At 41.8% G+C, this 26,934-nt stretch overlaps 1 protein-coding gene across 7 annotated transcripts in view; it reads left to right on the plus strand.

The window, feature by feature from the left end:
- kcnab1b (potassium voltage-gated channel subfamily A regulatory beta subunit 1b) overlaps window positions 1-26,934 on the plus strand; it is a 37,278-nt gene that overhangs the window by 8,708 nt on the left and 1,636 nt on the right. For all 7 annotated transcript variants that reach the window (XM_018676802.2, XM_018676809.2, XM_018676803.2 and 4 more), the window contains 12 exons: window positions 8,082-8,125; window positions 11,720-11,757; window positions 12,519-12,598; window positions 13,122-13,166; window positions 14,931-14,975; window positions 16,579-16,622; window positions 20,452-20,538; window positions 25,557-25,642; window positions 26,053-26,173; window positions 26,278-26,372; window positions 26,542-26,662; window positions 26,827-26,915. In XM_018676802.2, coding sequence (XP_018532318.1) covers window positions 8,082-8,125; window positions 11,720-11,757; window positions 12,519-12,598; window positions 13,122-13,166; window positions 14,931-14,975; window positions 16,579-16,622; window positions 20,452-20,538; window positions 25,557-25,642; window positions 26,053-26,173; window positions 26,278-26,372; window positions 26,542-26,662; window positions 26,827-26,915 — 895 coding nt within the window. The remainder of the gene's footprint in view (window positions 1-8,081; window positions 8,126-11,719; window positions 11,758-12,518; window positions 12,599-13,121; window positions 13,167-14,930; window positions 14,976-16,578; window positions 16,623-20,451; window positions 20,539-25,556; window positions 25,643-26,052; window positions 26,174-26,277; window positions 26,373-26,541; window positions 26,663-26,826; window positions 26,916-26,934) is intronic.

Genomic DNA, 26,934 nt, shown 5'->3' on the forward strand with positions numbered 1-26,934 from the left:
ATGAGCTCATTCAATACCACCACCACCAAGTTTAAGACGCTCCGCATGCTGTTCTAAATAACTGGCCGTGACCATACATTACAATCTGGAGAGTGTGACAGTAAAGCCGAGCTGTGCAGATCTCTCCATGTGTGTCTGTGTGGGAGTTGTAACAAGGCTGGGCCAAGTAAACAATGCTCTCTTATCTCAGTGAGTGGGCTCTTAACCCAGACCGCAGGAGCAAAATAGTAGCTTTTACTTCACACTGTTAACTCACTGGAGAGGGTGACATCAGCCCTTACAGTGTCAGGATCAAGAGAGGCACGGGTGGGTTGGGTTGGGGGTGGCGGGGCAGGAAAGGATGGAGTTGGAGGAACAAAATGAAAAAAGAAGAAGACAAAAAACAGAAAAAATTGGATTGAATGAAAGAGGAAATTGGGGCACTCGGGTCAGTTCACAGAAAAGAGGCAATTAGCAGAATCTGGGCAGATTGGATGTGGAGTAGCTACAGTAAATGTGATAAGTGTCTGCTTGTCACACAATCTCATCTCGTTTCCATAACAACATTGAAATGGCCAGCTTCAATCTGTTCCCAGCACCAAACAAGCCTGATGACTCCATTGTGCTAACTGGTTCAGCTTTTACAAAAGAGTTTTTTTTCCCCATTAAGTGAGAAAATTGATTTTTGAAATCCTTTTGCATATCGGCTCTTTTTTCCCCCTTAAAGATAAAAGCCACAGATAAAACCAGTGAAGGAGCCAGGTTTCTTGTCTCACTTTTGATTCCACTTTCCTTTTAGGAAAATTCTGCAGATTCTGCAAATTCTGATTCAGCTTTCTGTAGCTTCTAAAACGTGTGTTTTGTTTATTTTGGTGTGTAGCATGAGGATTTGCTCATTCTTGTAGCTCTGTCTAAAAGCAGGTGGAGGATGTTAGCAGCAAAGCTTCCTCCAAGCCCTCAGCAAATCCCATATTTTTGCTACAGAGAGGCAAATATTGGAAATCTGTCACATCCCCTCTCTGCTCCCTGTTTGTCTGACATTTTCTGTTTCTCTCTCTTTCTGTACTGTATCTCTCTCTTTTTCCCAAACCTCTGACTCAAAGCTGTTGGGCTAAAGTGGATACTTGTAATGCTCTCAGACGCCATCTGACAGGAAACCTCTTTCTCTTGAAGTGAAGCCAAGTTCACAACTAAATCTGTGTTACTCTTTGAAGTTTTATGGTGAAAACAAACAAAAGCTCTTTTTTCCCCTCTCTGTCTCTTTCTCTCTTAAAGACGAGAGTGTGTGTGCGTTGTGGGCGTACATGCTGGCACATTGCGTTACATACATGAGTGTGTGTGTGTGTGTGTGTGTGTGTGTGTGTGTGTGTGTGTGTGCACTTGATGTTTGTGCCACTGACTGAGGCTCCACACTGGGAACATCTGAAGGCGTAGCAAGTTGAAGTAGAAGATGTAGTGTGCAGAGCCAGTGAGCATAAACTAATAATATCTCCATCCACAGCATTTTAGTTGTCATGGTGATCCAAATATAGAGTGGTTCTAATTGTGGTGCCCCTTAGTTGCAACCCTCCATGGCTGTTTGACCTCCTCTTCCTCTTAAAATAATATAGAAACAAACAGCACACACACAAACACACACACAGGCCAAAAAATGTCATGTAACAAAACATGCTGATGTTGTTGGCTTCATAAATTGTGCAGATTATTTCTGGTTCCTGGTAGGGAGCCTGGATTGAAGTTCATAATGGTCATTAGGCAGCAGAAGGTCTTTTGACAGTCCAGGAGTTTCGGGGAAGATTCCGCTTGGTTGGTTCAGAGCTGTGCCGCAGATGGGCACGAATACATCCCTTCTGTTGGTTCCTTTGGATGCAGGCTTATCAGTGGCCAGCAGACACAGAGGCACTCTCGCTGTGCATACATCTGTGTGTCGACAGTGCAAGTAACGCATAAAGCAAGCATATAAAGTGATTTTTTTGTGCACACAGTATGACCAGTCATTTTAAGGTATTTTACACCTTGCTTTTTCCCATAGATACACACATTTGAGCTGAGTCAAAGTCTTGGAGGAAAATAAAGAGTTTCTTTTCCATTTGTTTGCATGAAACAGCCCCAAAGCCAATGTCATTCTTGCGCTCATCGATGGCTCTGCTGTGCCTCTAGCTTGATCCTTTTAATTAAAAATCTTTCCCTCTCTTTTGAGTTCCTCTGTTAAATAAACCAGTGGGCTATCAGACCTCAGAGCAACAATATTGGTGTAAGTGAGTTTTGCTAAACGCCATAATTTCTCCTGAGTCAGCTAAATCATAAATAGCGGAGGATTGATCTCTTATGCTCAGATCTCTGAAGTCTGAAGCTTAAAAATTACTGATGACTTGCATAATATCATTGTCATAAGATGAGAAGGATATTTTTTGGTACTGTATGTTAAGGTGTTCAATCAGCTTGGTCAAGGACACCTTCGTTATGATAATTTGGTGTGGAATAAAGGAAGAAAAACAGAATTTTTCTTTGTGCTGCAAATCATTCAGTGGGTTTAGACAAGGTGTATAGATGCTGTGATTGAGGAATACACAGACATCTGCAGTTTTTAACAGCTATAGTGAGGACTGATGCAACCTTTTTTCTTTTCTTCTCTTTTCTATTTGTCTTTTGTTGTGAACTCTGAGTATGTGTGTGCATGACATGTGCAGATGTATTTTGCGTGACCTCATGCGTGCCTGCACTCTCAGAGCCCATCATGCTGCTTTCACTCAGAGACACAGTGTTTGGCAGTTTGTATGCAGCTCTTTGAGCTGTTTGTTGTTGGTTTTTTCCAGTTTTTCATCATACATGAAAAGTCTTCATCATCCTCTGGAAACATAGGTGTATCTTTATTCTCCCACATCGTTTACTTCAGTTCTTGTCTCAGCTGTTCTGCTGTGATGTGTAGGTCTAATAATATGAACCAGGGTGTTGCACAACAGGAGCCCTCTAGCATCGAGCTCCACTCTGCCTAAAGACTAAACAAGCCCCCCAGGATAAGAACTGCCCAATCACTCAGTTTAACAGCCAGGGAGTTTGCATGGACTCTGCATTTTAATTAAAGGTTGCAACTAAAATGGTTTTCTGTAAGCATAATGGTTTTATAATAGCGTTGCCTTGTAAATGCAGCTTTGGCTCTCTAATTGAAAGTGATAAAACGAAAGAAACCACTACTGTGTGTGTATAACAGTAATACTGATGGAGTAAAATGACTATAATTACACAATCAGGTTTGTTGTGGCAAATGAAGACATCTATTTGTGACGTCTTCACCTTTCTTTAATCTTATTGTAAGTTTGTCAGATGTCACAAAGGAAAGTCCAGAAACTAGGGCTTTGGAAAATACAGCAGTGTATGGATATTTAAAGGTGCTATGTGTAAGTTTTTGATATCGCTACATAGCCAATGATAGCATTACCAGCTGTTTACTTACCAGTCTAGAAGAAACTTAATTCATTTATTCACCACATGCTGTCACCAGTGTTCTTTCTTGTTTTTGTTTGCTGAAGTTAGCATGCTAACTAGCTAGTTCGGCCCGTCTCACTACTTTCCGATTAGCTACTCACTGAAGCATCCAGACTTCCCTGACGAGGTAGCGCTGCTCAGTGGGCATATTCTAACCGGTTGTATATAAAAGGCACTGATGGCTGAAGCTCATGGCAAGTGACCATCACCACCACCTGTTCCTCGCAAGAGACCACATTCAGCAGTAGAGAAAACTAGTTCCTTTAAAGATTATAGTCTATTATTATAATCACACCACGGTATCTTATTAGCCTTCGCATACTGTTTTGTTTTGTGTAAGACTAGACAGCAATTATGTAGTTCGACTTCCTCCGGACTGATTTCTGAAATACATGAAAATGCACTTAAAGATAATATTTTTTCAGTCTGACTTCTTTATCTCAACTCATTTCAGTGGAAAGAAACTACACCTAAAGAGCCACTGTGACATACTTTCTATCAATACTGTAATAAGGCTTTCTAGTTTTCCTGATATTATTTTTTTCCCCCCACAATGCCAAGCTCTCTCTGAAATTCACAACTGAATCAACCACTTCAGATCTGCCCACATGTTTTCCAATACAGGATCAACCCACAGGCCACTAGCTTCAATCATGTGTCTCTGCCTAAAATACAGTTTTTCTGTGTGAGATCCTCTACCCATCAGTCACTTGGGTTTTCTCATATGATGTTTAAATTATAGTTTGGAAAAAGACATGTCCAAGCATTTTGAATAGCCTGCCAGAACACAGTGAAATAACAGCCTGTACATGATAAAGAGTGTTTGAATGGGTCTGTGTATATACATGCAGTATATACACAGACCAATTCAAACAGATGAAAGATGAAAAAAGTTGAAACAATGTCAACTTCGGCCCTGTGGAAAAAAAACAAAGCAGAACATCATGTCCAGACTCAGGCTCTTTATTGCACACACACTTAAACACACACCATACAAACATGAACATAGTGCAGGGCCCTGTAGGGAGCTGGCTGTCATTTCCTATTTCCCATTCTGTGTCATATAGAATGCTTTATCTGTAGAGGGCGTTTGATCTGCTTAGACTTGGGGCTTGGACTTGCAACTCGGCAAGCCTCAGTCTGTTACCAGTGTCTCTTGGTTTCTGTCTCCCCTCCTCTCCTCTTAGCACTCTGTCTCCTTCTCTTGTGCGTCCACGATGAGGCCTATAGGCTTCATCAGTGATTTTTTTCCCTCCTTGCATCTCAGCTGCGTATATTCTTTCATATTTCATCTATTCATTTTTTCCTGAAAGTGCTTGATTTCACTTCCCTACTTTCCTCCCACCCACACAGGCCCTGGCTTTGATATATTTAGAATATGACCCGCCTCTCTCCCTGGCACTGAATTATTTTGATAACAACATTACGGTTGCCCTCAGGAGAGCGGTGGAAACCGAGGAGGTGGATGTCGTCTAATCCCTTCGCCCATCAAGGTTGGCTTGTGTGGGTTTGCTTAGTCTACATTAATCCCCAGCGAGTGAGAAGTTTCATCTGTTTACTCACAACCTTGACAAAGTGTTCGCTGACAAATATTGATTTAAACAATCCAATACATCATATGGAATGCCCCAGTGTGACTTGAGAGCCATATGAGTACTTTCCAGGAAAAAAAAAAAAGAATCATCCTCCCACAATGACAGGTCATTCGTCCTAAGATTTAAACACAGTCTACGAGCCAGATGTTCGTTTGATATTTTTATTTCAGCTGTGGATCCACTAAGAATAGAAAGGGCTACATACAGTAGCAGCTCACAGGATGTTCATAAGTGGTGACAGGTTTGTGTGAGGGGGCGTCTTCAAATGACTCATTTGTCATTTTACTTCAAGGCCTCTTTTGGGCACCATCCAAGCATGAGGGACCGAGCCACACTCACTGGCTTGCAAAGTTGTTTATGTGCAAGTTCGTATAGACAAATTGTCTTCTGCTTAGTGTGGTTATTTTGCAGTTTACAAGATGATATATATATATATATATATATATATATACAGTATTTGTACGTCTGTATCCTGGCAACCCTGTCTCCCACATACACAGAAGCGCCCATTTTCCCTTAAACACAAAGTTATTCATTTTCTTTTCTTTGTTGCAAATGACATGCTGTAATCCCCTGAATCATTAGCTTCTTCAGCAATGCGCCTCTGCTGGCACCCACATCCCAGACCCGGACAGATCTATTAATGCGCTATCGCAGGCTGTGTGTGGTTAATAATCAGGTATGGCCGGTACTGCTGCTGCTGCTGCTGCTGCTCTCTGACTCCCCAGAAAACACCAGGGACAAGAATATCAGAAGCGAGGCGGCTTCTCTGGCTGCTGAACGTCTGCTCTGTTTATGCCCCATTATAAAGACAGCATTTAAAGCAGCACACAAACACTCCCAATTTATCCTATGGAGGATCTCCAAAAACAAAGTTAGCATTTCCCCCCCCCCCAAGAACAGCCAGCTTTATTTGGAAACAGAGTGTGTCTGCAAGCTTGTTTATTGTGGAGATAGCGTGCATGAATGAGTTGCTGTAAACATGAAAGCATTATCAATGAAGCCCTAAGGCAAATATGTATGTACAACTTACAACTATTCTAGGCATTAAGCATATGCTTTATTCAGGGTGTATTGCAATAAATATGGCAGTGAACATTCCTCAACATCAAGGCGTTTTTGTCCTCAAACCCCTCACACACACACACCCCTCCTCTGACTGAACACACATGGATTCAGTCAGTATAACACTTCTAACGTACCGTATAGCCCTTCCCCCAACACTTTCATGGATCAGAGCTCCCACTCTATAATACATCAGAGAGACGGAGGATACAATATCCAAACTCCTCCACCGTATCAGAAACAAGTACGCATCCCACGATTTGTAACTGCACTGAGATCTGTCTCCAGGTTTTTTCCTGCCATGTTATTATCAGTGCCATGATTTCGCAATACACCCAAGAATCCATACATTTATGAAACCACTCAAAGTGTTTATATGGAAACACTTTCGTTTTATTTGTTTTCCTCCTTTATCTCGGCAGCTCAGTTGAACTACTGACTCAATGACTGATGCTTCTCCATGCTGGACTCCCTAATTGAATTGGTCGAGAGCACAGTTAGATAGCGCGGGCTCAGATTAGTCCGCCTTCATTTCGACGGGCGCAGGCCATTAGTTGTCATGAGAAAACCACTACTGGCATTTTTTATGGCCTCATTTGTTGTAATGAGCAAATGCCTGCAAAACCCGGCAGGAAGAGCAATCCCCAGACCATAATTGGAGGTTGTTCCATGTCAACAAATAAGTATTTGGACGTATTCTCCTCTCAAGATGAAGAGTGTTGCTTGCGATAGCGGCTTTGTCTTGTGCATGTGTGGCCCTGATGATCCTGACAAATGAATTTGTCTCAATTTCACAGTGTTTGCTTCCTGTCGTGAATCCCCTGTCAGATGACTGCGGCCGCCCTTGCAGGGCTCTCAGTCTTCCTCACTTTTTCTTTCGCCCTACGATTCACATACATTACACTAAGGGAAGACACCTGTGGCGGCTGGAGGCAGAGCAATCTGTTCTTGCTGCTGTTTTATTCATTAAATTCTTGCGCCACATGAGTTCCGCTCTCAGTTGGACTTGATGCGACACAGATTGTAAAACTAGATGTGAAGTGGAGGGCTGAGACTCCTGAGTCTGATGTCTTAGTTTATCTTCCGCAGTGTTAATAAGAGTTGGAAAGTGTCGTGTTACAATGTAGGAGATCAGCTGGATGCAAATTGACTGTTTACTATTACATGGTTGATAGGTAGATGGATGCATTAAGGAGGGAGAGAAAGACTGAGAGTGTATGTGTGAGGAGCTATCTTGAGAAATGCTGATATGATGCAGCCGCAGTGCTTTAGAGCAAGCATGGTTGTTGAGGAAAACAATAACAGTAAAAAGCCTGAAGACTGAAGTGCTCCCCGCTGTAAGAGGCTGTCGAAGGCTCTGAGTATAAGAAGAGGTAATTGAGTGAGGAATGAGGGTGGGGGGCTGGGAACAAAGGGCAACACTTGTCAAGAAGTACCAAACTTCCCACCACTGCTGCAGTACAAACAGTAATTGGATTTTTTCAGTTATTAGTGGAATATTTTTCAGGGTCTTTACAGAGCCTCTCTTTTCTCCCACAGAGGGTGGGATCCATATTGATGGAATAAATCAACTGCCCACCCTCCACCACCCCAGTATCTCCCATTTCTGATTCATGTTTGCAGGTGTGATAAAGGTGACCCTCACATTCAGGGAGTCCATGAGAAACTATCAGTCATTGTCATTATTAAACCCTACACACTTCAATTACAATTGATTTCTCTTTTTTTACCCATACAGGCAAACTCCACTGTAGCAAAATTGCTACACATTATTACTTTTCAGTCTCTTAAGTTATGATGTGGAAACAACATAGATTTTGGCTTCGTTTTGGCAGAAAATCTTTCTGTGCTCAGAGCAAAACAGAGCAGCGTAATGACTGCAGTCACATTTGACTGATGACATCTGGAGCCTAAACAACACCGGCATTGTTAACCATGCTCTGTTATTCTTCATAGGAACCTGGGGAAATCTGGATTGCGTGTCTCCTGTCTGGGGCTTGGTGAGTACATTTAATTAGCTGTAGAGGCAAATGTCTAATGATTTCATAAGCATCCGAGTGCAAACTCATCTGCATGTCTGCATGTGTGTGTGTGTGTTTGTGCGGAGAGAATATAGAGCCAAGCAGGAGGGGATAGTCTTTTAAATTTCATTATAGCATTTCACCCTATTCTAAACCTCATGCATTTTTCATACATATGGAATGCCATGAGAGACAACACAAAGCTGTTTGCAGAGTATTAATATTTTTCCTGTTAATATTTAATCAATAGCACTGGTTTCAACAAACAAGTTGCTCAATTATCGCACGTCCAATACACACCAGAGGGTAGATACACTCATTCATCTTGATAGGACTGATTCATTTAATAAATCTCCTGTGTGTGTGTGTACTGGCTATGTTTTTATATGTGTATGTGTGTATGTACTGTGTTGCAGCATGTGTGTGTGCCAAGTCGCTTGAAGGGGGCTGTGTCTCTGAAGACAAAATAACTTGACAAAGCAAAAGAGTGATGCAGTGCTGGCCCAGGCTTGTAGCAGAAACTGAGGCACATCTAATGATAAAAAAAATCTGTGAATGAGTTGGTGATTATTGTTTTTTAATTTTTTTAAGATTTAGCCGCAGCACAATGAACAGAAGGGAGGAATATTAAACAGGCAGACCATTTTTCAACTTAAATGATTTAGTTCCAAGCCCCGATATTAGGAAGCCTCAGCCATGCAGTAGTGCCCTTGAGCAAAACATTGATTCCTTCCTGTAGCATTCATCTGTAGAGGGGAGCAGGGGAAACAGATAATTTCACTGTAAAGATCAAAACAGGTCACTTTAGCATCTGATTCTATGTGGGTTTCTGTGTTTTAGTGTCTGAAGTGCGTATTAAATTTTTAAAGGAACAGTTAGACATTTTGGGAAAAGCTTATTTTAGCAAACGCAAGCAAAAAAGACTGGTGAAAGGGGAAAAATGTAGTCTAATTCTGTCCATAGCCAAACATGCCTACAAGCACTACAAAGCTTACTAATTACCATGGTATATCTCATTTGTATAATCCTTACAAAAGCAGAGGTGTTAAAAGTACACATTTTAGTTTTACTGAGGGTAGATTATTTCTTGCCCAGACACACAATCCTGGAGTACTGGAGCTCCACTCTTTGCGCTAAGCTAAACCAACCAGCCTCACATTTTACTGTGCAGGCATGAGAGTAATGCTGTGGAAAATAATTCAGATAAATCTCATAGTTTAAAAGAGCATAATTATTTACCTGATCGTTTCCAGCTTAGAAAGATCAGGCTGAGCCTTCACCAGTCTGCTGCCACTTCTGGTGCAGGTGGCCACAGATTTAACCCCAGCTTCTGTAATTATTTCTCATAAGTGGGAGATGATGACAACCAGCATGTGACAGGATCTGGCAGTGGAGGCCTGGGAGGAGAGTATTAGAACTCTAGCAAAAAACTGTGTTCAGTCTGTGCTGTGCTTCTTTCTATATACATCACTGCAGCCTGAGTGCATTCGCTTGTGTGCAGACACAGTAAGAGGACTTTGAATGACTTGAGACTAAATCTGACCCTCGATATGTGGGTGTTTATTGATAGCCTCAATGCTGCTACTTATCAAACCTCTTTTAGCTTCTGACAGATGACAGGTGCTGTCTGTCTGTCTGCACCAAGTAAGGGATGAGGGATAGAACCAAGGATATTATGAGGAAAAGTGCCACATTTTCTTGAGGGTATTCCTGAAATTGAGCTCTTAAAATATTGAGAGGAAAATGAGGCAGAAAAGCATAACACAGGAACATAACCCCACTATAGACCAGCAGAGGGGACAAACCCTCATTTATTTATTCTGGAAATACACTGATTCCTTCCAGCACCTGTACTCAATAGAGTAGAGCAAGGAAACAGAGAATTTCACTCAGTACTGGTCAATGTAGCATTTGTTTCTATATGAATGAAAGTCAATTTTTTTTTAATTGGGCAACACATAATAATTTCAAATTACAATTTGTTTTATCACTTGACTATTGCCATCTTAGAAAATTCAGATCGAGTCTACACTGATCTGCTGCTGTACTTGTGCTGCAGCCGGCTACAGATTTAACAACAGCTTCTGCATTATTTCTTATTAGTGGGAGATGACAACACGCAGCATGTGACAGGATCAGGCAACAGAGGATTGGGAGGGGAGCAGAAACTGTGTTCAGCCTATGCTGTTTGAAGGAGGAATAGAGGCTGGAACTACTTCTCTCTAAAATACTGTACATCAGCGCAGTCTGTGCATGTCTCTGCATTTTACTGTGTAGTTGACAGAGACAGCGCTCATTGATCAACAGAAACAAAACAGTAAACGAGCCAGGACTAAAAGGCAAATTTTCATCGGTACGACATCTGACAGATGTTAAAAAGGCAACAAAAATAGGATAAAACAACATATTTCATAAAAGTCACATGTACAATATAGTTCAGCGCACATCCACCAATATGTAATGCAACGGTATAACACTGTTCCAAGTAAGAAGAAACAAAAACATGCAAGGAATGCAGAGGGCTGATGAAGACAGACAAGACAGATGTGATAGAAGCAGAGATTATTAATGAGCCACAGCCTCAAGTACTAAGTTCTCTGATGTGAATTCCATTGTTTTGATGCTGCTGCAAAATGCTGACTGACTGACTGAAGGCATTTCTACCCTCTCTCCCTCAAGTTTTCCCAGCTGAGGAGTTTACATTTATTTAAAACTTTACGTCTCTGAAATCTGTTTGGCTTTTGGTCCAAAACTTTTAATATACAGCCTAAATAAAAGTGGTCTGGATGTAGATCCCTGTGGGACACCGGCGTAAGTGTTTAGTGGTGTGGATTTACGATTAGGAAACTTCACATATTGTATTTTGGCATCTAAAGATGAATCTGCACATGTGAGAATCAGGCAGTGTGTTACAGAAAGACAGTTGACAGATGACGGCTTCTGTTTTTCCATCTGCACCAGCCCATTTTTAGAGAGACATAATAAGAAAACAGAAAGAAAAAACCTAAACATGACCTGGAGCACCTGTCGCCAGAGAGGATGAATTCTTTTGTTTGCTTTAGCTGCTATGCAGGTTAATAATGCATGGTCGTGATAGGGATCTCGACAGTATGATTTACACAGAGACATACAAACACGTATGTAGTGCAAGAGTTTCCTCATACCAACAAACCTAAACCTGCTATTGTTGGAATTTTGATATGGTTGGAATTTAAAACTTAACCTTGCTTGGTAAGACAGAAATGCCTGCCACTATTGAACACATTCTCTTTTGTATACATACAAAGTCTTTCTGCAATCGTGTAGAAATTCAACATGTTGTTGCTTTAAACACAAGAAACTAATATGGCAGTGAGCCTTTTCTCTTTCAACCTGTCAACACTCAACCCTGACATTTGGCTGTGATGGCTTTAGGACGGGGGTGTTTTGTCATGTGTCCATGCGAAAATGTCAAGGTAATAATTAATGCATGACTAAAATTGCTCGTAAGCCTGGTTTTACATGCAAAAGGTCTTGTATGTTGTTTGTTTCTTCCACCCGTCAGTCCTCTGACTTTGACGTTTCCTTCTACAGGCACGTGGGTAACATTTGGAGGTCAGATCTCTGATGAGGTAAGACGTTATTGTCGGATCCATCATTCGGCCATCACTGCTCATGAGCAGATGTGGAGTTTCATTATTTTAGACCTCGCAAATACAGCTAGTGAGCAGTTCTGACAGTTTACAGCACCCGGTTTGTAGCCCACATGAGAGCAATTGAATGTGACTGGATGTAAAATGGTGTGAGTGGGAGTAGGCCGCAGTAATCACTCTGGTATCAGTTTCCCAGTTTCAGAGCATGGCTGTTAACTCCCCGTTGGCTCTACCAAGGCCAAGTGGTCAGGTCTTATTCCTCCCTGTCACAACTTATTAAGCGGAGGACCTCCTCCAGTGGCGTGATCCGGCCTTGAAGGAAGGGGAAAACACTGAACTGGGGACAGCTCATCACTGCCCTATGACCACTGGGACTAAGTGACAGACACAGAGACCCAAACGAAATCTCCAAAACAAAACAAAAGCAGAGTACAGAAAGAGAAAGTGATCATGACAAAACTGGCCCTCGGATGCATGGCTCTGAATGAGCTGCAGGCACAAGAACTAGGTCAAAATAGACTGGGAAATATATATAGCAGTAAACAACTTTAATCAACAAGCAGCCTGTGCAGTTTTCCTGGTGATGTGTGTCTCAGCAGCAAACAGATTTACTCTCCTTGAGCTTCTCCAGGGAATTTCCCAGCCCATTCTTTTTTGAAGTGTAATTTTGGGTAATATTTATAGTCATGTATCACACCACACTGGAGTTCATGAGCAGCAACTTTTCTCGTCTTTGTCAGGTGGCAGAGCAGCTGATGACTATCGCCTACGAAAGCGGGGTCAACTTATTCGACACGGCCGAGGTCTACTCCGGGGGGAAGTGAGTGATATCTCTGATTTGTTATCTGTCTCACGTCCACGGAACACGTTTTCTGGTCTCGTCAGCTCTTTTCCCCATAGCACGAAAGATGTTATCAAGGTTTAGCCCCAGAGCAGGAATCATTCACCTGAAGTGGCCAAAAATGAAAGGTAGCCGTGACTGTAAAATGATTTACATGGTCTTATTCATCACCAAAGGCTCCCCATTATGTTCACAGCTCAATCTAACTTTATAGGCTTGGACATTGTTGCGGTGACTAATGCAGGATACGCTGTAGCTGTACGGTGATGAATATTAATTTCAAGCCTGTTGGTGAATTTCAGGCGCACGAATCAAGAGGCGTTTAGCCTTTATCTTGAGCCACTACTGATTTTTAATCAGGTATTCATGCTGTACATGTGCGGCAGATAACAGTCACGCTTACATGCTCTTAGAGAAACGGAAGCCTGAGATGTAATCTCATCATCTTCCTTGTGTGTGTGTGTGTGTGTGTGTGTGTGTGTGTGTATTTTTTTCTTCACAGAGCAGAGATAATCCTCGGAAACATCATCAAGAAAAAGTGCTGGAGGTAAAGCACAGTCTCTTAACAAAGAAACAGATTCTAAATGTGTTCCAAGAATAGATTTAAATTGTGTGTATGCGCATATACATTACATGAGTATGTGGAAACAAACATTACACTCATATGTCACTGTAAAAGATCTCATTCCAAAACCGTCATTATCTTAATACCTGTGTACTAAGATGATGTACAGCCTCTGCACTTCTGGGAAGGTTTTACACAAGATTTTGGAGCCTGGTTGCAGGGATTTGCTGCCCTTCAGGCAAAAGAGCATTAGTGAGGTCAGGTACTGATGTTGAGCTGTAAAGCTTGGTTCACAGTTGATGTAACAGTTTATCCCAATGATTTTGGGTCAAGGCTCTGTGAAATCCTGTCAAATTCTTCCAGCCAGAAAATCACGTCTTTATGGGCCTGCAGGAAAACTGTGGCCACAAAGGTCGAAGTGCACTTTTTCTAACAGAGTTTTCTGTGTTGTTTTGCTGGGCTTCTGTCTTAAAATGAAAGCAATGCGTACACGTGACTTCTCATCACAGGCTCTAGAATTTGTGTGGACAAAACATTAGGCTTTGTTTCATTTGAAGGGGTTTTTTTTGGCCTGAAGAGGTAAAAGTGTCCAGTATTTCAGAAGAAGCAAGACTAAGACTCTGCTATTGTGTTAATGCTTTTCATGGCATTTCAATAAAATAACACCAGTGGTGGCACTAGTGGGAAAAACCAGGGATCGTAAAAGTAATTAGGATTCCTCCTCTAGGGCCAATAAATGTTCAAACACATATTTGTGTCAGTCCTTCCAGTTGTTGTAGAGATATTTCAGTCTTGACCAAAGTGGTGGACCAACCGATAGAGCCACATTGTCATCTGTAGAGCAGTTCTGTTAGCATGGCTGAAAATAAAAAAACTGTGTAACAGAAACATGTATTCCCTCTTAATCTCCAATTATGTTGTGGGCCTTCAGATTTATGTTGAGGACCCTTTGGTTCAGAGCCACTGTTGTAAAATGGTGTTGTATGATATAGCATTAAATTCAATTCAAACACTGACAAACAGACCAGCAGTTTTGGCCGAATGGTGCAGCTTTGCAGGATGCTTTTGTTTGATATGTTCATGCAGAAGGTGCACTTTCATCAACCTTTAATAGCTGAAGGTTTGTAAAGAAGTGCTAATTCACCGTCATCTTCCGGCTTATCCATGAATTCATTACGTAGAGATGTAACTACGTAAAAAATACCATCTGCTCATGCCTCTGGCTCGGAGTTGGAATACCAAGCAGGTGCTGGTAAGTGTCAGCAGCACACAAAAAAATCAGTTCCATCCATCTATACTGCATGCAGTGCCACATTCCAGTATTCAGACTCAGTTACATGCATTGCCCTTTTCAACAACTCCATGCCAGCCCTCTGCCAGCCTTCACCTCAACTCTGGATCCGTTTGAATTATTGATCATTCAAGCATGGGGAATTTTATAGTGAGGGAGCTATCTTGTTAGAGCTCAGAGAAAAGCGTTCCTTTGTGATTCTTCATACTAGATAAATTACATGTTTGAAAAAGGAGCGCATCCCATCTGCCACTTCACACTGCAGGAGAGAAGGTCACTGGAGGACACTTTTATCATTATAAACATAAGTAGATATGATAGATGAAGTTGCATTTGCATCAAGACACATGCAATCATGCACACGGGCAGATGCTGACACACACACACACACATATCTTTCTGAGAACAGCTTTAAAGTTTTTGTTCTTTTGATGTGTCTGTCTGTCTTCCCTCAGGAGATCCAGCCTGGTGATCACCACAAAGCTTTACTGGGGAGGAAAGTAAGTGCGTGCATGCAAGTGTGTGTGTGTGTGTGTGTGTGTGTATCTAGCATGTGTGTTTTCCTTCTCAGATGTTCAGGCTACCTCACAGGCCACACATTCACACAGAGCATGACACACATACAACCCCCTCTTCCTTCCCTTCTTACCCTTCCGCAGCCTTCTTAACAAACTGCCAGGAGTCATATCTTCTTTACTGTCATGCTGAAGTATTGTAAGTAGTGTCACATTCCCTCTATTTAAGACTTCAGGCTTAAACTGTGGGAAGTAGAGGTTCCACCACTTCTTCTGGCTCTTTCTAAGTATCTGATGTAGATCAGTAGAGTAGGGCCCGGGTGTAATTGTGTAAATTTAATTTAAGCTCATCCTCTCAGACTATCGTCAAGGTACCAAATCAGTCTCCATGCCGGGTGGATTTAGAGAACAACTACTTAACCCCCAACTGAGTGAGCTGTGAGAGGGCCTGAGAGGCTTGTCAAGCATCTCATCACTCAACAGATATTTGTACGCCTGCTATCCATTTTCGCTTTTTTACTCTTTTGCACAAAAGGCAGAAAAATATAAAAATATGGAGGAGGGACAGCATGTTTTTGTGTTAGTAATACAGTATTATTAACCATAGCAGGCTGGAACTCTGCAGGAAGGAGAAAGGCAGAAAGAGAAAGTGTGAAATGAAGCAAGGACAAGACAAATTGCAGGCAACTAAGCAATCAGGAAAACACTGGAGCAGAGAGAAAAGAAAGGAATAAAGTGGAAAAGGAAAATGCGGGGAAAGGGAAAAAATGGCTGAGTAAACACAGGTGAGGCTAATGATGGATCACTGGAGCACACTAAGCACGGGTTTGGAGATTTGCAGGTGTTTTTGATTCTGAGGCTCACTCTCGACACTGTGATCAGCGTCATTTTCAAAAGAACTTAATTACTGATTTTATAAATAATTGATACATCAGTCTGAAAGAGGCATCTTCTATGTTGTAGATGGTCTGGATGTTGCTACATCAAACACTAATACTATGAAGACCTAGCATAGTAGAAATAATATACATTTTTAATAGTGAAATTTAGCATAACACCCTGTAAAAATATCTAACAGTTACAAAATCAAGCAAAGTACAAGCACATGTACATAAATACAGTACTTCAGTAAATGTTTTTTTTTATGATCCAGCTCTACATGTAAAGACTGTGACTGGTGTTGTACACATCTATATGTGTCCAGAGTACATGATCATTTTATCATGCGTTAAAACAAATACATTACCTTTGTAAACACACAGTAGTTTCAGTTATTGCCAAAACATGTTTTCATCTGCAAATCATTAACGTTGTGCTAACTGAGAGGCCGCAGGTAAAACACTGGTGATCAATTGTGTTTGCCCACTGCTTAGACACACTGCACCATTTATTCTATAGCTATGGGCACATTGAGGAGTATTGAGTGGGTGTACTTCTCTCCAGTGATGTGTAGGTACTTTGTTATGAAGGCTCTTGTTTGGCATGTTTAATGATCTGCGTCAATTCGTTGTGTGAGAAAGTTTGTGTGTGTATGTGCATGAATGCGCGTTGACAGCCCTGACATGCACTTCTCTCCCTCCTGTTGCAGGGCAGAGACAGAGAGAGGCCTCAACAGAAAACACATCATTGAAGGTAACAAGTCGATTTCCTCTCCTCCGCTTTGTCCTTCGCATCACCCCATCACTTGGTGCGCCCCTGCACTCCTGTAATCTCCCTCTTTTATCTCTTTTCCTTCTCCTGTCTGTGTCTCTTCTCTCCTCTTTGATTTTTCTCAGCATGTAAGAGCAGCTGAATTTGAAAGTTGTATTAGCCAATGGTACAGCAAAACCCGACAGATGTTTTGTCTGTTCACTTGCAATACCTTCAGAGGTGTCTTTCTAAGAAATTGTTACCTCTTAGAAAACTGTAAACTTTGAACCGTTCTTTCCTCTTTAAGTCCTCTTTTAGAAGAGTTATAGCCTCGCGCAAGCTTATGACGACAAACCTTTCTTATAACCTTGGCCCGATCCACCCTACTTCCTTAGTGAGGCAAGGCGAGTCCAGCAACTCGCCATCCGGTCCACAGCGCAGTGCACCTCCTGCAGTGACTCAGCTCTCTCCCACGTTATTAGCATTCACCGCAGCCTCTGAAACTTCCCCCCCACAAATGAGAGATGGGGAATACACTTAGAAAGGGCTGGAAGAGAAGGACAGGGAATGAGACAGAGAAAGTAGAAGAGAGTAGAAGACAGAGGGGAAGGAGAGGTGGTGTGGCTAATTAGCTAAACTGAGTTTGACTGTCCAGATGATAGGTAGCATCCGTTAGAGAAAGGTGGAGTGTCCCTGTCGCCACTGGTGTGGCATATGTCACTGCAGGCTAATGAAACGTCCAGTGACACTGTCTTCCTTGCCACTGGTTGTAGGAGCCACCACAGGCCAGCCAGTGAGTCATTTGATTGGATAAGTGACATTTAGGTTTGATGGGGTGTCAAAACTTAATGATCAATTGCAGAGATCAGCGCTGATGAACTCTGAGGTGACAGTACAAGAAAATGTCATGGTCTCTCTAGCAACCGACAAGTGTTTACCATTTTCCTCACAGGACAAAGAAATTCCTCGACAATTTTATTATTTCAAAGAGACTTTTGTAGAACACATAATTAAATGCATTATTCATCGCAGACACCAGTAGAATAGCTTTGTTGTTCAGCATCTTTTTGCGGTTCCAAAAATAGACTCCCTTCGCAGCCAGTGAACTCCAGCTAATCCACGAGACAGCAGAAACTGTTGGCGATGACGGTGCAGGCTCAGATTAAGATCCATGTAATGGGTGTTTCTGGGATTGTGGGAGTGCAGCTGACAGAAGAAGGAATAAGTGGTTCTAACGGTGGTGGGGAGAGTGTAACTCTCAGCTGGGATTAGCAGGCGATGAAGAAGCCTCTGGCACTAATCTGCCACGCACGCTCACACAAACTCAAGGGCGCCAGAGTGTCTTTTGCCTTGTCTCTCTATTACTCTGCTGTCCTCCTTTGTGACAGTCTCCTGTGTTCGCTTTTCATCTTTCATCTGGTGTGCAAATGGGGACTGGTCTCCTCACAATACTTTGTTGCCGTCTCTCATCCTCTCCTCAGTATACATTGTTACTCCTCTAACAAATACTGAAAGCTGAGTGAGAGAGATAGAAATGAGTGCAACCTTTTTTTCTGATCCGTCATCTTTCTTATTATCCCTGTGGCTCTGAGTTGTTTGGTTCCTCCACCAACTGTCAAAACAGCATTCATTTATGTAACAGGGATAAAGGATTGCACAGGTGTGATTCTTTTTTCTACACAGATCCTCTCACCAAGAGACAGTGGTTTGACAATGATTTATCCTGAAACTGGTCTTAAATTCTCTGTTTGACCTTTGAAAATCTCATTGTGCATCAAACATAAAGACTAATTCTCCACTGAAAAAGACTCAGTTCAGACTAATTCAGCCCTATTGTGACACAATGTTCCAACACATGTGACACAAATTTCTACTGCTGGGCCAGAATATGAAGATCAGGAATGACCCAGGACAGCGAATAGCGCCTTGTCTTGCGATGTGGTTTCTTGGTTGGCCCGGGAGACACCCTGACGAAAAGTCTGGCGTGTCAGATTTTTTTGCATTTTCCTGCCTAGTGTGACATCTCCTATGATGTGTTCCTTCACGTTGACCAATAGGATAACTGCGCTCTCTGGTGTAAACGTGGTGTTAGCATTATATCACCACCTGCTGGTTTGGACACGAACACATCGGTTAGACATGAGGAGGGTTGGGGTCAAACTTGTGGTTTTGCCAGTCTCCTTGACCAAGGCACAGAAACAAATCATTGCCCTATGATTGTCTATAATGGCATGGTGAGAGTAGCCTAAAATTGAAAAAAATATCAATCAGACCAGTTATAATTATTTTCAATAAGTAATGTATCAGGTCCTTTATATTTAACACAATGATTGAGAAATGATGGGTTTTATATGTTTCATCCATAAGCGCAAGAATCCTCTCTCGAAATTAAAGTCCTGCTTTAATTAGAACATAAAGAGACTAAACAGATGTGTCCATAATTTCAGCTGTTTAAATCTTGGTACTTTTGAATTAATGGTCCTGAAAAATGCTGCTGTGAACACAAAAGACATTTTAACATGTCAAAGCAGCAAACGCACAAATGTAATGAATTATATAAACGATGGCTGAATTCCATTCAAATATTCAGTTCATGTTATTATGCATGTGTGCTCACTGTCATGATTTAACTGAGACAGTTTAATGGAGTGGAGCCTTAATTAACATTATTACTTACAGCAGTGCCTTTCCTGCTACAAGTTAAAATATCTGGTGTGAAAAAGGGCTGTTAACAAAACCTGCTTTGCTTTACTGAACCATGTCCTCCAGTCTAATAACAGCTTTCCCATTTGCTGGCCTTAAAAGCGAGTAAGACTTCAGTGATTAAACCAAAGAAGAAAAAAAACCCATTAGAGATTCAGATTAATCTGCCTAACTCTAAGTGGAATGCCAGCTTTTTTCTACACAGAATCATCACACTGTATGTGCACAATAGGTTCTTATTCCCCTCAAACCAGCACTCAGTCATCTTTTATTAAATTAAATGGTCAGAAACAGCACTTTATCTGAAGTTGGTGAAGGTATATTAGGTTAGTATTTGAGCTGATAAAGACAGCATTTCTTTTGTGATCAATGTAGTATATTGTTGTTTGAAAATTGAACTTGAAGTCCAATAACTACGACTCTTACTGGGTAAACCAGACTGAGTATGACAATTCCAATTCTCTTGTGAGCTCTATCAAAAGATGTGGCAGGCCAGTTGTAGCTGGCGGGCCTTGAGTCACATGTGGTCATCTGTCACTTTGCCATGTTTATGAACATGCTGACTTCAAATCCCCCAGGATCCAATTCACCCTATTTTTCCTTTTACCTGATGCCATCAGTTAAAGTGAAAAAGGAAAGCTAGGACACTTTCTTTTTTACACTGTTTCACTGTTTAAGCGTGCTGCAAATAATCCAGTTTTTGCAGGTCGTTACTGAAACTTATTCACATAGCAGCATTAGCTAATTAGCAGGAAGAAATGGAGGGAGTTGCATGCACAAGGTGATTATCACCCTTCTCTGCAGATCCAGGCCAATGTGTCCATGTCTCAAGGTATCAAGGGACAAGATTTCTCACTTGCTCGTATGTCTGGATGATACTGTAATAAGTCTCCTTGGACCACTGGTATTAGCAGCATTCATGAGTGTAGGATGATATTCCTGGCTTATGTGGGCTATGTTTAGTTTTTATTCCAAGTATGCCAAATCATCTTAGTGGAAAGAAATATTTATTGATGTGTTTATGCTATGGATGATGACACATAGGTCTTTTCCAGTACTGCAACAAATATGCTCAATGGTCTAATTTCTGTTCACTGTTTTCTTCACTTCTTTCTCCCTCTCTCTTCAGGTTTAAAGGGCTCCCTCCAGAGGATGCAACTTGAGTATGTGGACGTGGTTTTTGCCAACCGGCCAGACAGCAACACTCCCATGGAGGGTGAGTGAGTGCTGACCAGACCCCAGAGGGGCTGGTGGAGGGGTTGGGGCAGGGACAATGCATGTTGTTCTGTAATATGAGAAGGTGAGAAATACTGACAAGACCACTGCCCTCGCTGGACTGGCGACCTTTGCCTTTGACCAGAGGGGTTTGTCTTTGTGGTCAAGTGTATGTCTCATCCTGACACACATACACACACATTTCAAGTACAATCTTGCCTCATCTCTCCTTCTCTATTTTAGTCAACCAGTCTCCCTCTCTTTCTCTTTCTGTCTCTGTGGGATAGCTAGTTTCCACAGGGTCTCTGCGCTGCACCCGCTCCCAGCCCTCCCTGTTCTTCAGAAGCAGGATTATCTGGCCCCCCCCAGGGGGAAGCTGGTATATTTTTGGGCTGGTCTCACTAGATACAAGCCCTACTGCGCGCTCCATTCCTTCAACACTCTAGCGCTGCCTTTCCCACACATCTACCTTATGTCACCATTTGTTTCTTTCACACAATTCCAGTTTCTTCCTCCCTTTCTTCCTCAATTGCTCCCTTGTGATGTGGCCACCGCAGATACTTGGGCCCCTCTTCTGTCCTTTCACACGAGCCCTCATCCACAGGTAGCATTTGAGTGAAAGGATGGAGTCCCACTGATCTCACTAAAATATTTTCCAGTCTTTCGCCTTTGCCCCCCCCACCCCCACCCCCATGCTTCCTCCCCTGTGAGCCAGCAAAGTGTGGGGTTGCCAATCTGTCATACTTATCGTTCCAGGGGCCCTGCTGTCTGTGCAGATAAAGTCACCTCACTATTGACAGCTGATGCCCATAAGTGTAAGCTGATTGATAGATTGATTGATCAAGACTCTGGCAGGGTGATGGAAACTGAACAGAAAGATAGACACTGATCAGTATAAATATAGATAGGCTGAGTGTGTTGTGCTTTCAGCAGCTCTGCAACACTGTCGGTCCATTAATCAGTGTAAAACACTGTGCACGTTTGCTTCATCCTTCATTACAGTGGAGCGAGGCTGCCGTTGTAAATCACTGTGTAGAAGGTCATTCACTTTTAACAACTTCAGAGAGTGGGACTGCATGCACAGGCAGACACACAAAACTAGCTATCCTCATGCATTAGCACTGTAATATTTCCTAAATCACTTCTCTTGGGGATGGAGGAGCAGTGCTAACATGCCAAAAAAAAAAAAAAAAAAAAAAAAGTGAGGGCCTCTACATCTCTGTGGGCATTCGCAGTACGTAGGACTCGTTATGCACATGTCTAAGGTATTGATTCACACACCCACATGTTCCCGAAGCTTAAACAGGATTAACGGCATCAATAAAATGCAAAAAAAGCACTCAAGTTTCAATTGTGTTATCAAAAGGAGAATGTTGAGCAAACACACACAAAGGTATGTGTGCATGCATTTTTGTGCAGAATTTGCATTTGTGTTTTGTTCTTCTGACTTTAACTGCTTCCGACTGTGTGTGAGACAACTCGTGTCCCCTCAAGGACAAAAAACAGTGATGTCATGGCTGCAGAGTCTGCCTTTGTTACCATCACTGCTTTCCTTCTCCCATCCACTCATCCCTCCTCGGTGTGTTTCTCTTTTTCCACCCTCCCCTACTTGTTTTCACGACTCGCTTTGTTTCGTTGGCTCGTATCCAGTGGAATAGTGGGAACAGGCCCAACTTGTTTGTCACAAATATCCAATTTCTTTCTTACATGCAAGGGTCTGACTCCCCCTTTCATTGCCTCCACTGCTCTGCACTTTTGCAGCTGTTGTTTATGGTGATGAGACTGTACAGAAGTTTTCCTTTAAGGAGATAAAGACCAGGCTGGCATTTTATCTAACATGTCACCAAATGGCATAGTTCATAAAACGCTCGCTTTATAGCAAATATGATGAGATGGTGCCCAAAGGAGAAGCATCTGTGCTGTAGTCAATTCATTGTTTTAATAGGCATACTATAGCCTGCAGAATGAAACCGTCCGAGTCACAGCACAATGTTTCTATCCAGTCACTCAGCATAATTTTTTATTTGACAGAGCAATATCAACCAAATTAAATCCACTCAATCGAGTGAGTATGAAAATCCCGCAGACAGAGTGAATAAAGAATAAGATACAGAGGCAGAGGAAAAGAGCAGACATGGCATCAATAAATAGCTGTTATAATAATCCCCCTAGCCAAGAGGTTTTTTTTTTCACTGGGGATCAAATGAAATGGAACTGCCACAGCATTCTGAACACAAGCCAAAGCCATCCAGTCAGGACATTCCTTCAAGTGCCAGGGTATCACCTCTGTCCTCAAATGTTCAGCAGTAAAGCACAGCATGCAGGATGATCTCACCCACTCAGTGCTTCAATACTTACCTTCCTTTTGGCTGCACAATCAATCAAGACCTTCTCTCCTACAATCACAGGGCAAAGAAAGGGCCTCGTGAGCTGTTGAGGATCTCCTGTGATATATTGATCGCCACCATGTGTGTATACAGGAGAACGAAAAAACATTCGCTTCAAAATGAGCACCAGCTCCCAGTAAAGTGACACTAACATAGACACGCAGACGTCCACGTACACACCTGCCCAAATAAATATGGGTATCAGAGTGTGTTGTGTGCTTTCTTCCACACTTCTTGCTGCTCTGCAGAAGGACGCTGTGCTGTGATACCTGCTGGCTGAAGTTGGCCAAATGTTCCCGACTCAGTGGCATATTGCTGCGGTAAGAAGGCTCAAGGACGGGCTGATGTTGGCTGGCAGCCAGGCAGCTTGCAAATTTGCAATAGTGAGACGCCTGCATTGAATACGCAGATTTTTACAGAATTTTACCTACATTTCACACATGTGCTCACACAAAAAGAGAACACGCGCAAAGTTTATTAGTGGTAACAATATGAAACATCAAGTGATTAGTTCTGAACAATACTCTATACACAGTCATTTACAGTTCTGTTAGTACAAACAAAATTACTAATAAACATGGTTATGTTTCAGCATCTTAAGGGGAACATGTAACATAACTAAGGTTTGTACGTGCCAATAAATCAAAGGAAAAGTTGGATTATGGGAAATGTGCTTTTGTATTCTTTCTGAGAGTTACATGAAAAGACTGACAGACTCTCACTTCTGTATACTAAAATATAATGCCAGAAGCAGGTTAGCTCAGCATAACATAAAGACTTGAAGCTTGGAAAACAGCAACCCCAGCTCTGTTTGAAGGAAGCTACCAGTCTACCCACATTCCTAAAGCTCATTAATTAACTTTTTGTTTCATCTGCACAAATACCAAGGTGCAAAAATATGTTATGTTTTATGGGGGGTATGTACCAGACAAATACTTAGCAGCATGCAGCAACTTCCTGGAATCTTGTCAAACTTGTCAAACTTGTCAAACTTGCCAAACATGCTCATCAGTGAGCTTTCAAGGTGCTAGTAAATTTTATTACCTTTGGACAGAGCCAGGCTAACTGTTTCCCCTGTTTCCAGCCTTTGTAGTAAACTGAGCTAACATGCTGCTGGTGTAGCTACAGTGTTTACTGTACAGATATGAGAGTGGTACGGATCCTCTCATCTAAATTGTACACTTATCTCATTATAATACAGTATGTGCATGTGCCCACAACTTCACCCACATCATTACCCTACTTGAAAAGTTGCAGTGGGTTTTTGTGAGTGGGGTGTTGATGGTGTGCGTTGAATATCTCACCTGAGCACTACGCTCGGCGAGGCGTCTGTTGTTGGGAGCTGATGACTCACCACGGCCTCGTGGTAGGAAACTTTATGTTAGGACTACCATGGATGTTGCTATGAATCAAGTTGTCGTCCTTGCCTCGCAACACTGAGGTGGATTATTCATATTTTCACAAACTCTTATGAACTGTGTATGGCTCCAAGGTTCGTGCTTGGTTCACAGTTTTTCCTTCTGTCCTTACATTCCTCCAAATCCTTCCCTCCCTCCCTCCCTCCCTTTCAGAGCAGATGTACTGTTATTCCTCTACCCTCCCACCTGCTTCACCCACACGCACACTTGCTCTCTGTCTCTCACTGAGCTACATTTTGGTCCAGAGAGAGAACTACTGATGAAAAGGAATCACTCTTTTTTTTTAATGCTGTGGTCTCATCTCTTCACCCTCATTCTCACTCTCTCCTCCTCATATTTTGCATCCAGAATGTTCCTTGCGCTAATGTAGCAGATGTTTCATTAATGCACTTTAAGTGCAATTACAAGCTAAAGCAAGCAATTAGAGATTAAAGCAATCACATAAATTACTTTATCACCTTGTTGTTGTTTTCTTAAGTAATTAGAGTTTGTGCACAATCCAAAAGACACACATTCAAAATAATTGTTTAATAATTGCTGTATTTCTTCCTTGTATTGGAGATGTCCTCAGTTTAAAACTCCTTTGAGAAACAACTTCTCAGTAGTTTTTATTAAATACAATTAAGCTTACCCAGTATTCCACCCACCATTACTTCCCTGCTGCATCCTAAGGCACAAATACACAAACCACTAAAGGCCACTGTGGCTGACTTCAGCCCTTCAGTTGTAACTGCCTTGTTCAACAGCACAAGCAACATTTTGCCAAGGTTGACTGAGTCTTTTCATTTAACCCCTGCAGCATTTGGCCACATTAATTAGTGTGACCCCAGCAAACAATTTGTGCTTACACATGAGTTGAAAAGGATTTAAGGCTTCCTCACAACTCTTTGTTGTCACTAAGAATAATTCAAGCACCCACTTTGTCTTTACCATATTAAAGGTGGCTGTTTTACCGAAGGCTTTTTTAAAGTTTACATTTTCTTCAAGTAGCCTATTCTTTTCTCTGATCAGAAGTGCCATCTGAATTAAACCTCTTGGGATGCAATTTTTGTGACTATAACCTGAAAGAAGTTAGGCTGTTACAATTCAACCTTAATATCAGTAGAATTTTAAACATGGTCTTCCTTCACATTATATAAAAAGTTGAAATTGTGGCGCCATCCGCTGTTGAATTATTGACAATGTGTCTTCTCTTTGATATTTTCTTTCTACAGAGATAGTGAGAGCTATGACACATGTGATAAACCAGGGGATGTCTATGTACTGGGGGACATCACGGTGGTCTGCCATGGAGATCATGGTGAGTGATGGAAAAAGTCCTTGTGCATCTTGTAAAAAAACAACAACATGATCTAAAGACTAACTTCGTTAAACAAAAAGATTCTTGTGACAAATAGTTCTTTAGGCTTTAGGCTATTTATTCATTTTGTCTGTCACTGTAATCATATTGTTGAAGTCTTTTAATACCATGAGACATATATTTGATAAGTTACCACTACAAATCATCTTCCTGAATCATGTCAGAAAACAGGAAGATGCAGTTCATATGACAACTATACTGTACTATGCAATCTAATTTTCAGTTGGGTTAAGATGTGGCAACTGCAAATCTGCAAAATCTTTAAGCACAAAGGCCAGTGTTTGCGCTTGTTTCCTCATCTCTTGAACACATCTCCTCTTTCTTTTTATTCCCTCTTAACATTCAATCAGGAGGCATACTCTGTGGCCAGGCAGTTTAATCTAATTCCACCTGTATGTGAGCAGGCTGAGTACCATTTCTTCCAGAGGGAGAAAGTGGAAACTCAGCTACCAGAGCTCTACCATAAGATAGGTACGTCTGTATAAGTTTCTCCTGAAGTCAAGCTTGTTTTGAATAGATTTACGGTTGCGACAGATTTTGTATCCTGTTGCTCATTGATCATTTTTCTACCTCAGGTGTGGGTGTGGTCTCTTGGTCCCCTCTGGCCTGTGGAATCATCACTGGAAAGTATGAGAACGGCGTCCCGGAATCCTCCAGGGCCTCAATGAAAGTACGAATAAAATTTCATTAGACCACCTGTCTAGTGCTATATGTTCTAACTTATATCTATATATATCCAGCTAGTGTAACCACATAGAGTAATCTGGCTTAGGTGTTTGTTTGTTTTTTGCCTGATTTGAGGTATAATTCAAATTCTCCCACTTTTACTGTGCTTCTAGCCATACCAGTGGTTAAGGGAGAAAATAATGAGTGAAGATGGGAGAAAACAACAAGCCAAGCTAAAGGAACTGGCTCATATCGCGGAGAAACTCGGATGTACTTTGCCACAGCTAGCCATAGGTAAAGGACAACATGAACACCTTGTGACCTTCAACTTTCCATTCCTGTGAAAGCAAACAAAGAAAATGTAGCTCACCACCAAATTCAGTGTTTTTCTACATACTGTCTGATACCTTGATACCTCAGTAGCAACTGTAAAAACTCCTCTTATCCCTGATCTTTAGCCTGGTGCCTGAGGAACGAGGGAGTCAGCTCAGTGCTGCTGGGATCATCCAACCCGACTCAACTAACAGAGAATCTGGGAGCCATTCAGGTATAAAGACCATTTCCCA

This window comes from Lates calcarifer, linkage group LG4 (genome assembly GCF_001640805.2).
Source record: "Lates calcarifer isolate ASB-BC8 linkage group LG4, TLL_Latcal_v3, whole genome shotgun sequence".
Lineage (NCBI taxonomy): Eukaryota > Metazoa > Chordata > Actinopteri > Centropomidae > Lates > Lates calcarifer.